This window comes from Peromyscus eremicus, chromosome 11, assembly GCF_949786415.1.
Source record: "Peromyscus eremicus chromosome 11, PerEre_H2_v1, whole genome shotgun sequence".
Classification (NCBI taxonomy): domain Eukaryota; kingdom Metazoa; phylum Chordata; class Mammalia; order Rodentia; family Cricetidae; genus Peromyscus; species Peromyscus eremicus.
Genome location: NC_081427.1, coordinates 57,081,404 through 57,094,197, shown reverse-complemented (window position 1 = coordinate 57,094,197; position 12,794 = coordinate 57,081,404). Strand labels below are relative to the sequence as shown.

At 46.3% G+C, this 12,794-nt stretch overlaps 1 protein-coding gene and 1 non-coding gene across 2 annotated transcripts; both read left to right on the top strand.

The window, feature by feature from the left end:
• Nucleotides 1–3,503: 3,503 nt before the first annotated feature.
• Nucleotides 3,504–12,526, top strand: Zbed3 (zinc finger BED-type containing 3). The gene is made up of 2 exons (XM_059276627.1): nt 3,504–3,624; nt 11,199–12,526. The coding sequence occupies exon 2, from the start codon at nt 11,213–11,215 to the stop codon at nt 11,927–11,929; it is 717 nt and encodes a 238-aa protein (XP_059132610.1). The 5' UTR covers nt 3,504–3,624; nt 11,199–11,212; the 3' UTR covers nt 11,930–12,526.
• Nucleotides 7,923–8,061, top strand: LOC131922104 (small nucleolar RNA SNORA47). The gene has a single exon (XR_009382212.1). It is a non-coding gene; the product is annotated as a small nucleolar RNA SNORA47 (small nucleolar RNA).
• Nucleotides 12,527–12,794: the final 268 nt, after the last annotated feature.

The following is a 12,794-nucleotide window of genomic DNA, read 5'->3' as shown; positions in this document are numbered from 1 at the left end:
CGTTAATATAGGAAACATCAATTAAGAGACAGTTTTAATTGAACTCACTCATATTAGATACTTTTCATCCGCTATCTGTAACTCTAAGTGTCCTTTTGTTAAAAGGTGGTAGGCAGGGCCAGGCAGTGGTAGCCTTTAATCCCAGCACTCAGGAGGCAGAGGCAGGCGGATCTCTGTGAGTTCAAGGCCAGCCTGGTCTACAAAGCAAGTTCCAGGACGGTCTCCAAAATTAAACCCTGTCTTGAAAAATGAAAAAAAAAAAAATTGGTAGGCAGGCTCACTCCATGAGAGAGAAGCCACACCCGGCACTGTCAATGAGGCTAAGAGCCTGAAACTAGGTAAGTTATGGCCCCTGAGGCAAAACCTACTACTAACTAACACAGCAATAAGCAACTCCTAGTGACACATTGCTGCACCCACAGACGGAATCAGGGCAGCACTCAACCTTTCATCAGAGGAGCTTCTTGCAGTAGATGGGAATCAACACAGAGACCCATAGCTGGACAGTATGCAGAGAGAGAGAGAGACAGACAGACAGACAGACAGACTTTGGGACACTCAGTTCTAAACAGGATGTCTCTGTCATAGCTCTCCACTCAAGGCTCAGGGATCTGCATAGGAGAGGAGGTGGAAAGACTGTAAGACCAAAGGTGTGGATGACTCAAGGAAACAGTATCCTTCAGACATAGTAAGGCTGATACACACAATAACTCACAGAGACCCTGACAGGGTGTAAAGCCTGCAAAAGGACCAGCCCGACAACATCCCAGTGCAGGGAAGAAGTCCCCACGAAGTCCCACTCCCGCTGAGAGAGGGGGGAATATTTATTTTCCAACAGAGTGATACTGTACATCAATCACACACCAGGGCAGGCCTCATGCTCAGAGTAATTAGCCAACACAAAACCATCTCCATGTGTGGTGGCTATTCTTGGTTATCAACCTGACTACATCTGGAATTAACTAAAACCCAAAAATGGAGGGCATACCTGTGAGGGAGTTTTGCTTAATCTGAAGTGAGAAGATCCACTTCTAGTCAGGATTTTTGAGGTAAGAAGATACACTGTAGTTGCAATTTTCTTTAGGTCATCAACCAGCTCCCAAATAAAGACATAGAGACTTATTATTAACTATGAAATGCTCGGTCTTAGCCAAGGCTTGTCCCACTAACTCTTTTAACTTAATTTAACCAGTTTCTATTCATCTACATTTTGCCTTGGGGCTTTTCACCTTTCATTCTGTATGTCCTACTTTCCTGCTTCCTTCATATCTGGCTGGCTGGCCCATGGTGTCTCCCTGGCATCTCTCTTTTTTTTTTTTTTTTGGTTTTTCGAGACAGGGTTTCTCTGTGTAGCTTTGCGCCTTTCCTGGAACTCACTTGGTAGTCCAGGCTGGCCTTGAACTCACAGAGATCCACCTGGCTCTGCCTCCCGAGTGCTGGGATTAAAGGCGTGCGCCACCACCGCCCGGCTCCCTGGCATCTCTTTTTCTTTCTCCTCCAAGCCTAAATTCCTCCTACTTACTTTCCCTGCCCAGAAGTTCCACCTATACCTTCTCCCTTGCTACTGGCTGTTCAGCGTTTTATTAGACCAATCAGGTGCCTTAGGCAGGCAAGGTAAAACAGCAGCACATCTTTACATAATTAAACAAATGCAACACATCTGTACATAGTTAAACAAATATTCCACAACATAAATGCAATACATCTTTACATAGTTAAACAAATGCAGCACATCTTTGCATAGTTAAACAAATATTCTGCAACAATAATTGTAATCCCGATTTTTTTTTTGAGGTGGAAAAACCCACCTCTAATCTGGTCCATACCTATACAAAGCATGGAAGAGGAAGCTTTTGCTCTTTGCCTGCTTACTCTCTCCTTGATAGCAAGTCCATTCCTTCACTGGCATTAGAGCCTACTTTTTTGAGATTCCAGTGTCTACTGAAGACCAGCTGAGACATCCAGCCTCATGGACTGAACAGCTACTGGATTCTTGGACTTTCTGTTCATAGGCAGCCATTGCTGGATTATGTGGGCCACAGCCTGTAAGTCATTCTCATAATATATATATTCATTCTATAAGTATAATACACCATGTTTTTATGTGCTTTTTTATTGATTTGGTGGGTTAAAAAAAGACTATGATAAAAAAAATGGAGTGTAAGAAAACAGTTTTAAATACAATTTAAAAGGTAGTAAGGGATCTAATAGTTAACCTCTCCACTGCAAAATTATTCCTTTAGAGATACCCAACCAGATTTTTCTTTCTTCTGAAATCATTCTTGGCATAGTAAAAAGAAAATTCAACAAATAGACTTTCCATAGTGTACCTATCAGGTTAAAAAAAAAAGAGGAGGGTTATAGTAATAGTTCCATGGCCGAGCAAGCACTCAGTATGAGCAAGGCCAAGGGTTCATCCCCAGCAACTCCGTTTCTAAATTACTGAACCCAAGCAATTAACATGGATTGTATTATTTACCCAGTAATTTCCCGTTTCTTTTATTTTTATGTCTGTTTGCTCATTGTCTCCCGGCTAGCAAGGCTTTGGACTGAAGAGATAGCTCAGAGGGTAAAAGCACGTACCAATCCTCCAGAGAATTCAAGTTGGATTCCTAGCCCACATTGGGTGATTAGCAATGGCCTGTAACTCCAGTCAGTTACAGGAGATCCATCGCCCTCTTCTGGACCCCACTGGCATTGCACTCATGCATGCACAGATCCACCACTCTGTGCTGCCCTAATACACCAGTAATTAAAAAAAAAAAAAAAAAAAAAAACAACAAAAAAAGAGCAATTTTTAAATAAATGAAAAGCAGAATGTGCCATTTCACAAGAGCTAACTGGTGCATCCAGGAACTTGGCAAAGTCATTTCTTTACGACTATTTGTAGATTAAAATCTACCTGGTGGAATTATTTACTTGGCTGAAACAGCAAACACCATACAACAGGACTTCCCCCTCAACCTGCAAAGCCCCAGGGCGCTCACCCGCAGTGCAGCGAGCAAGTCCTGAAAAAGTTTATCTTTCCACCCAGAGCGTGGAATACAGAAAACCGCCTTAGAACGAAGCTGCTCGCAGCTGATGTGATTGTTGTAAATCACGTAGACGCTGTTACTGAATGTAATCAAGACAAAAGTAGTACCCCACGCTGATGTTTTGGTGAACACCTTTTCCTCTTCAGACCTTGATTGCAAGGATTTCTGACTTGTGCCCCATCAGAGATCTTAAACTGATGAAAGATCGCGAGCACCGCGCTCCCGCTGAAGACCTGGACCAGCTGAATCCAGGTCTTGGAAGGTTAACGCAAACGTGCAGAACCGCAGTTAACATGTTCAGCATCACTGTGCTCTTGCATCATTTTAAAACCCCCGACAAAATTTCACTTCATTAAACTAGTTCTCCACCCGCTGCTCTAAACCCCTTCGTCGACCGGATGGTTTTAAGAGGGGCTCCCCGGCTCTCGGGCGTCCAGACCACGCGTCATCGCTCCCCCACCCCCATCCCCGGACGCCCCCAGATGCTCGAATTGAGCGCTGTGTCTTTAAAAGGGAAGCGGCACTTTCCGTCCGGGACAAAATGTCTGCGAGGAGCCGGGAGGCGAGGGGCGAGCATCGCGACGTCCGGGTGAGCTTGGCTGGGGCAGTGCGCGCCGCGGGTCCGGGGCAGGGGCGTGGAGGGAGGGGAGGGACGCCCGCGGCGCGGACCCGGGAGGACGGGGGGACTCGGGGGACCGCGAGGACATCACGGGGCTGCGTGGACACCCGGGAGCTGCGGTTTTTGGGGGGTCCGCGGGGACCTTGGGGGCGGGGACCGGGGAGACCGCGGGTGGAGGCGTGGCGGGAGGGGAGGGACGCCCGCGGCCTGAGCGCAGTGAGTGGGGTGCGGGGACCTCGGGGACCTCGGGGACTTCGGGAGACCCCTGGTCGTGCTGCTCCCGGGCGGGATCCGCGAGTTCTGCCGGGGGTGCCTGCCATTCCTGGCTTTGCGGAGAGGCCTCTGGGCTTCCCAGCTCCCGGGGAAGAAGGAAAAACCATCCCCGTAAAGTTGACTTGAAGACTGAGCCCAGCCGGTAGCTGTGCGCCCTGCAGGGGCCTCTTGCACGAATTGTGACTTAGTTCGCGTTTCCCACTTGTGCAAGGAAGAAAACCGGTGTGAGCCAGTATCCCCTCCTCCACTAGACACAAACAAAAGAGTTCCCGGATCCTTCCCAGAACGCTGGAACTGGTGGCTGTGTAAGCCGTCCGTGACCCTTCCCAAAGCTTTACTAAACAGGCTGGGGTTTTCCTCATTGGGAGAAAAAAGAAGTAAGTTCTTGCCGTCGCTGAGATCCGGGGTTTAGAACAGCTGTTAAAGGATTAGTTTCATAAATTGAAATAATTAGTGTTATTCCTGATTTTTTTTTTTTTAAGACAGGGTCTCACTGTGTATCCCTAGATGACCTGGAACTCGCCTGTATAGACTAGGCTGGCCTAGGTCTCAAGGAGACCACTTGCCTCTGCCTCCCAAGTGTGGGATTTAAAACATGGGCCACCACTCCTGGCGATTTCCTGCACTGTATTAGTACACCTTTTGGCCTCCAAAATAGTTCGAGGCAAGTGACAAAAAGTATAGGAAATTGTGTAAAAATACCAAGAGTCCAAAACCAGGTAATTCTCAACTTAAAAATCCTTTAAGTTACAAAGGTCTTCAAAGTGGAGCATTTTTATTTTGTTTCACTTTATTTGTTAATTTTTTTTTTCAAGACAGGGTTTCTCTGTGCAGCTTTGGAGCCTGTCATGGAACTGACTCTGTAGACCAGGCTGGCCTCGAACTCTCCTGAGTGCTGGGAATAAAGGCGTGTGCCACCACCATCCAGCAGCAGAGCATTTTTAAATCCTTATGATTCCTTAGAAATGGGTGTCTTTAAGATAAACTAGATCACCACCTTTTCCCAAGGGAATGAATATATATATATATATATATATATATATATATATATATATACTATATACACACACACATACATATATATATATTGTATATGTATATATAAAATAAACTAATGCCCAGGTGCAATAAAGGTCCACTTTAGGGCATAATGCTTTATACTTTTCATTTTAAAATGCGTTAACAGAGTGCTTTGCTGGCCTTTAGCTAATAGTAGAAATAGCTGAGAGTTCAGCTTAAAACATTAAGGTAACGTCATTAGCTATGGGTCCAGTGTGTGTTTTGTTTGTTTTATAGCCCATATATAACCTTCTTCTAATATTTTCACACTAATCCATTATTTCACAATACATTTTACACTTTGCAGTCATTTTTACCAACTTCAAAAAAGGATTTATTTTTATGTGTATGCCCCGACCCCGTGTGTGCTCAAAAGTTCTATTGCTAAGTTGCTGTGGCTAAGTTGCATTTATCCCAGCAGTACTTTGGTGTAGCTTGACTGTGTTTCATGTTAAAACAGTGACTCGGACGCCGAGTTTTAGACTAACAAAGTAGAACTCGTTTGGAGCCAAACCCTGATCTAACCTTAACCAAGGATATCGGAATTAGCACTGGAAACATCTCTTCACCCCTGCCAGGTGGTGAGTGAGTTACCAGAAGGCAGAGTCTGTGCTGCTCTTCTCAGCTGGTCGGCAGCAGGCTCTTGTGGAACTCTGAGCAGGTGCATAGTGAACATTTGGACGAGAGAGTGGGATGGAGTAAGTGGACATAAGCAAAATAATCACATCTCTTGGCCACTTCGTGCCTGTCTTTTAAAAATGCTCAAGGAAAAGAATGAAGGGTGCTCTTGTTTTTCCTTTTCTTTCTGTTAGCTGCACACATAGTTAATGGTTATGCATCGTGATTTGGGGCTCGATAAAGGAGAATAGACATCACTCAGCTGGGGCTAGCCCATCTTCCCAGAGTCCCCCGGACCTGAGTGATGAGCAGGCTATTTGTTGTGTGAAGGTCCATTTAGGAAGTGAAAATAAATCTGAGGAGCAGTGGTCATGGGTCTCTTACCCTCTCTGGTTCCCCTTTGGCATTATGAATCGTTAGGGATTCTTCCCATTTTGAATGCCCACCAGAAACACAACAGTTTTTCAGCCACTGAAATCTCAGTGTAGGGGCAGCTGAGCAGGAAATACCAGTCTCTCCTCTGTAGTTCATGCCTTAAATTTGCATGGTGCTGGGAGTCAGGCATCCCCCACTTCGGCCACCCTTTAGAAGCACGTAATCTTTATCCTGGGAGAGGCACCTGCAGCGGGTGCAGCTACATGTCTGCTGTGTGTCAAGGAGGTACACAGGTTGAGCCCCTTCCTCTCCCATCATATCCTCTGCTTGTGCAAGGCGCAGGGTAACCATGTTGTACTGGTTGACCCTATACATTCACTTCCTTCCTCTCAATGGCAACTCCCTGTGCATATGGATCTCCCAAGTGCCTCAGCAGGGATTTTACCCTTGGGACTATTGCCGTCAGCCTCAAGTAAGGTCTGTCCCTATCTGAACTCATAGCTGATATGCCGAGGATTGTTTATTAAAAGTCACTTTTTATTTACATGTAGACCCTGCTGTATATATACTTTGTGGTAAGGCATAGGTATATTGACCATATGGCTTTTTTTTTTTTTTTTTATTGTTTTTTTTTTTTTTTTTGAGACAGGGTTTCTCTGTGTAGCTTTGCGCCTTTCCTGGAACTCACTTGGTAGCCCAGGCTGGCCTCGAACTCACAAAGATCCGCCTGCCTCTGCCTCCCGAGTGCTGGGATTAAAGGCGTGCGCCACCACCGCCCGGCCGACCATATGGCTTTCTCAGAGGCTTTTTCTTTGGCTTTTGTGGTTCCTACTTTCCCATCACCTTCCACCTCAATCTGTAATGTCTCCTCCCTTATTTTCCCAACCTAAATCTGTGGCGATGGCTCCATCTAGTTTTGGATGTGATGGTGGTGTGCAAGAGGTAGACGGTCCGTAGAAGCCAGAGTTTTTATTTTGACACTTGATCTTTTCTGGCTAGTAGCACACAGCACCCGGCAGGGACAGCTGGGCAGGAGTGTCCAGCTGCAGCTCTTCGGAGGCTGGCAGCCATGAGAAGAAACAGCTGATGCTCTGTAGTGCCCTGTGGTGCTCAGTCATGGTGCTTGGTAGACTAACTATATTCAATGCAGTTTCTCTTCAAAGTGTTTTCCACAGATGATGAGTTCAAGGCTGTAACTGCATCATGAGGAACACCTGTATCTTTACAATACTATAGTGATCTGGTATTATCTAGAAATGATGGATTTTGTATACACTTTACAACATCTAGCTTTTCTTCCCCCACCCCCAAAACTTCCCCTAGAACACCTGGCAGATTGCCCATCCTTTGAATGACTGCATAATATTCTCTGTTGCAAACGGGCATTATATACTCAGCCATGATTCCCATTCTAAATAATGATGAAATAAAAGTCTACCACATATAACTTTCGTTCTACAGAATGGATACATCTATTTTTAACTAGTGTAGAAACTTCCAGATGGCCTTCCTCAAAGCGCTCCAACCTTCAGCAGGAAAGTGAACGTGCCCTATTTTCTGCCCCCTTCCTGACCTCGATAGTTACACCTGCCTGTCTTTGGATGTTAGGATGACACTTTGCTCTTGCCCTCACAGTACGTCCCTGAACAGAGCTGCCTTTCCACAGACATTTGAATTGGCCCTGAAGGCATTTGCCTGCTCACGTTTCTTGCCTGGTTTTATATTGGATCATTTGCCTTTTTAAGTCCCCCTGTAAGAACTCCTGGCGTGTTCTGTTGTGGCGAGGAGTTCCAGGGCTAGATGGATGAGCCTGGGCTTTCTGCTGTGCTCCGGGTGATGCTGAAATGAACTCGGGCTATATTCCAGGGCTGGACAGATGTGAGGACTGGGGTACCACCCTAGATATAAAGGCCCATCCCATGGAGCCAGAATGCAGCCCACTATGGAGGACTGAGAAGGTGGGGCAGTTCCATACCATGCTGCCTTCCATTGGTTAAGACCTCCAACAGTAAAGGGCTGACCAGGCAAAGGATGTCCCTCTCCAGCACCTTGGAGGGGCAGCACTGTGCTGGCCCACATCTCATAGTGTTGCTTGTCCCTGGCTCAGGTGAGGGACATAAAACCAGCGCTCTCCTGCTGTGCCCACATTAACTCTTCCAGCACAGACGGCACATGTGGCAGATGCTCCTCTGCGCATCTCAGAATTTACAGGCAACCCAGCTCACAGTTCACAGGGATGCCAAAAGCTTGACAGTCATGAGTCACCCTTGGCACTGTTAGAGGTGCATCAGCAATGGAGACTCTGAGCCCTTGGCACAGGTGAAAAAAATCTGCAGGCTCACATGCCTGTCAAAATGGCGGAGCCGTAGTCAAATCATTTTACATTTATGAAATAAATTAGATTCACTATAATAGTATCCCGTCTTCTGTTTATATCTAGTAATTAAAAGGAGTCCTGGAAAGGATAAATTCAAGGTAGAAGGAAATGGAGTTCTTAACAACAACAAAAGATAAGATATATAGAAAAATCTAGATAAAGCTAGATGATTAAACTGTTTCTAATATTAACATCATGTTCAATTTACTTTTTAGATTAATATTTGGTCAGCATGCAGAGAACTGGGTTTCACTGTGACATTTTCATACATAGATATATCTCCACACTTTGTTCTTACTCTTGCCCCCTCGCCCATCTTGCTGGTCTTCTTTCTCCCCTAAATGGTTCTACCTTCTGCTCCTATGACCTATGGATTCTGTTGTCCTCTCTTGTCCCCTCCCTAGCCCTATAGACTCCTTTCTCTACTTTCTACATCCATGTCCTACACAAATACCTAACGTTTATAAATAAACTTACATCTGTATTCTGTATCTGAGGGAAAACGTGGCATTTGTCTTTCTGAGTCTGGCTTATTAACTTCACATACAGCTCTCCAGTTCCATCCATTTCCCTGTGAATGTCGTAATTTCACTTTTCTTTATATACCACACCTTTATTCATCTGTTGACAGACATCTAAGCTGGTTCAATATCTTTCTTAAAAGTACTTTTTATTTTTAATTATGTGTATTTGGGGGTGTATGCACATAAGTACCCCTGGACCTGGAGTTATAAGTTGTCACCCAACATGGTGCTGGGAACTGAACTTGAGTTCTCTGAGAGGACAATGTGTGCCCTTCACTGCTAATGCATCTCTTCAGGCCCTGGTTCCACATCTTGACTATTATGAATAGTTCAGCAATAGACATGGATGTGCAAATATTTCTGTGATGTGTTGACTTTGAATTGTTCAGGCATAAATACACCATATATGGTACAGATAGATAATAACAGTATTATGGCATTAATTTTCTAAGGAACACCCCACACACACTGATGAGCATAATAACTACACTAATTTCCATTCCCACCAGCCTTAGAGAAGGGTTCCCTTTTCCCATGTCTTGGCCATCACTTGTTGGTGATGGTTTTCTCGATGATAGATGTAAGAGCATACATAAAATAGGCTTAAGGGGGAAAAACCCATATGATCATCTCAATAAGTGCAGGAAAGCCTTGAAGAAATGAAAGACAGATCATACTTCAGCACCTATTGCGATCAGAGATATTGGTCTGTAGTTTTCTTTGTTGAGTCCATATCTGGACTTGGCATTGAGGAATGCTCTCTTTGTAAAGAGTTTAGTAATGTTTCTTTTTCTATTTTATGTTAACAGTTTTGAGACGAATTTGTATTAGCTTCTTCTTTTAAATATTTGATAGAATTCAGCAGTGACCTCACCTTTCTTTGTTGGGAGACTTCAATGCCATTGCCTGTTACTAAGCTGTTTAAATTGTTCATATCCTCTAGATTTTAATTTGGGTAGGTTATATGCAGTCAGGAATTTACCTAATCCTTCTGAATTTTACAGTGCTTTGGAAAACATCTTCAAAAACACGTGCTAATCTCTGAGTTCATTAGGATCTGGTGTACCCTCCTTCAGTCCATCTCTAGTTTTACACATTGGGATAGTCTCTCATTATTTTGGTTATATTGGCTAGAGGGTTGTCGTTCTGGATTGTTTTCAAAGAACTGACTTTTTGATTTTTTATATATATTATTCACTTAGTTTACATTTCATTAATTTCTGTCCTTGTCTTAATAATTTCCTGCCATCTACTCCTTTGGTGTTTAACTTGTTCCTTCTGTAAGGTCCCGGGGTACATCATTAGCCTGTTTATTGCAACCTGTCTAGATTTTTAATGTAAGCATGCAGAGCTATAAATTGTCCTCTTGGAGCTGCCTTGGCTGTACCCCAGAGGTTCTGCTTTCATATTCACTTGAAATTTCCTGAGTTTTTCAAGATCCACTGTTCATTTAAAAAAAAAAAAAAGTGTGGTCTACTTCTAAATATATGGACAGTTTCTCTTGCTTTTGACTTCTTGTTCTACTGCACTATGATTTGTTGATGCCTTTGTATTTATTAAGACTTTCTTTGAAAACTACAAGGAGTCCTGTTTTAGAGAAGGTTGTGTAGGCCACTGAAAAGAACTTACAGCCCATGTCTTTTGGGTGGATATTCTGCATATGTCTATAATTTACAGTATAGTTTAACTCTGAAATTTCTTTTATCTTTAGTTTGGATGATCTGTCTGGAGATGGCATTGGGTATTGAGAGCACCAACTATTATTATGTCAGGACATTTCTGGCCTTTTATGCCCATTATTTGTTTTATAAAATAGGGAACCCAAGTATATACACTGTATATGTGTATGTATACACATATATGTGTAAGTATGTATATACATATATATGTAAGTATGTGTGTATATATATGCAGCTTGTACATATACAGATGTTATATTTTTCCTGATCTTTTTATTGATTTACTGGATTCTGTGATTTTACGATCTCTGCTGCTGGTCCCTCAGGGCCTGGTAGTATGAGCAGTCACTGGCTAGTTCACTAAGCCTGATTCTCCCTTGGCTATGATCCTTCCTGGGATAAGTTCTCAGAAGAGCTCAGAGTCTAAGTATTATTTTCTTTTTTAACTTTCAGGGAAAGTTTGGCTAGATCCATACATTTGGTCCATTCCAACTTGTTCATTAAAGAGCAGATGCCACCTTTTTAAGGCTTTGGGGGTGGGGGGAGTGTGTTATGTGGATGAGGTGTCTTCCTCATGGAAAGGACTTAGTCATTGGTCAGTGGGTTACTGTTGTTCTTCCTCTTTCCCCCTGGATGCAGACACTGCAGAAGGAATGAGGAGTGAAGAGCCCCTGGAGACCATGGAAGACAGCTGGAGGCCTGGTGACAGCGCAGGCCAGGGGGGCCCCTGTCCCGGGCTGGCACCCGCCGCTCCGGGCCACCTGGGGACGCCCTACACCGAGGCCTGGGGCTACTTCCATCTGGCCCCGGCTCGGCCCGGGCACCCCACGACGACGACGACAACAGGCACCTGGGCCACCTGCCGGCTGTGCGGGGAGCGGGTGGGCGGCCAGCCGGGCTTCCAGGCGTGGACGCGGGCGCTGTGGCGACACCTGAGCGGCGCGCACCTGCGGGAGCTGGAGAAGAGCGGGGCCCGGAGCTCGCCGCCCGCCGCGCCCTGCCCTGCGCCGCCCGGCCCCGCCGCCGCCGCCGCCGCCGCCGCGGCTGCCGAGGGCGCCTGGGCACGCCTGCTGGAGCAGATGGGCGAGCTGGCGGTGCGCGGCAGCCGGCGCGAGCTGGAGCTGGAGCGGCGCGAGGCGGCCCTCCGGCAGGCGGAGCGCGCGCTGGAGCGCAGGCGCAGGGCTCTGCGGCAGGAGGAGCGGGCCGTGGCGCAGGCGCGGCGCCAGCTGCAGGCCGAGCGCGAGGCGCTGAGCGCCTGGCTGCGGGAGCGGAGCCCCGGCGCAGGGGTCCCGCCGCCGCCTCCGCTCCTCAAGGAGGACCCTGACGGGGACGTCCTCGGCGACGACGTGATCACCAAGGTCCTGCTGTAGCGAGGCCGCTCCATGAGTAAGCCTAACCACAGGGCTCCAGGCGTCCTGGATCAGGTGCACGGAATGGACCGCACTGCAAGAGGAACCGGCTCCAGCAACCTCTGCCTAGTGCCTTAGGGCTGGAGGCTTTTAAAGCCAGAAGGTTCTCTAAACACCAAAGACTCATCACAACGCCTGCCTATACGCCTTGTAGGGAAGGGAAGATGAGGTTTTTTTTATACAGGAATCCGATCTACTCTTTCCTAATGTTTAAACTTGGCCCAGCACCAAGTTCCAAAACGGGACTTTGAGTTTCACTGACTCCCTGGCTCCCTGCCTTCAGCATCTGTAGAACCCTGCATTGGGCCAGTCCCAGAGATACCCCTCTTTGCTCCAGTCACCTCACATGGCTCCCCCTCCACCCAAGGCCATGAGCGCCTCTTTCCTTAACTCATCTTTCCCTGGATGGGACTCAGTGGTAGGTATATTCTTCCATTTCCTGCCTCACCTCTTGCCACCTAACTAGCAAGACATCATCTGTCACTAGAAGAGCAGTTCCATGCCCCCACAGGCCCCCAAAGACCTCTCCCTGAACCAAAGGAGAAACCTGAGGCCACGTCACCCTTACAGCATCAACCCGTCTCATTCCCTCCCTTTCTCCAGCCTGATACCCCCGAAGGTCAAGAAGTCCTTGTTGCCCACACTCGCCATGCCCCATTCCACTGGTCCCTTCCCATGCGTCACTGCCTGCTAAGCTACCACCCAAAACCAAATATGGTTTTCCACAGCTCTTGTCCTTCTTTTCTGAGGTCCCTTCTTTTGAAGTGGAACATGCTTTTCTAAAGTGGTCTTTGTTTTTTTTGAGAGTCTTTCTATGTAGCCCTGG

Excerpts from the sequence above, each read along its gene's own strand:
- Zbed3 (XM_059276627.1), top strand. The coding sequence starts at position 11,213 with ATGAGGAGTGAAGAGCCCCTGGAGACCATGGAAGACAGCTGGAGGCCT.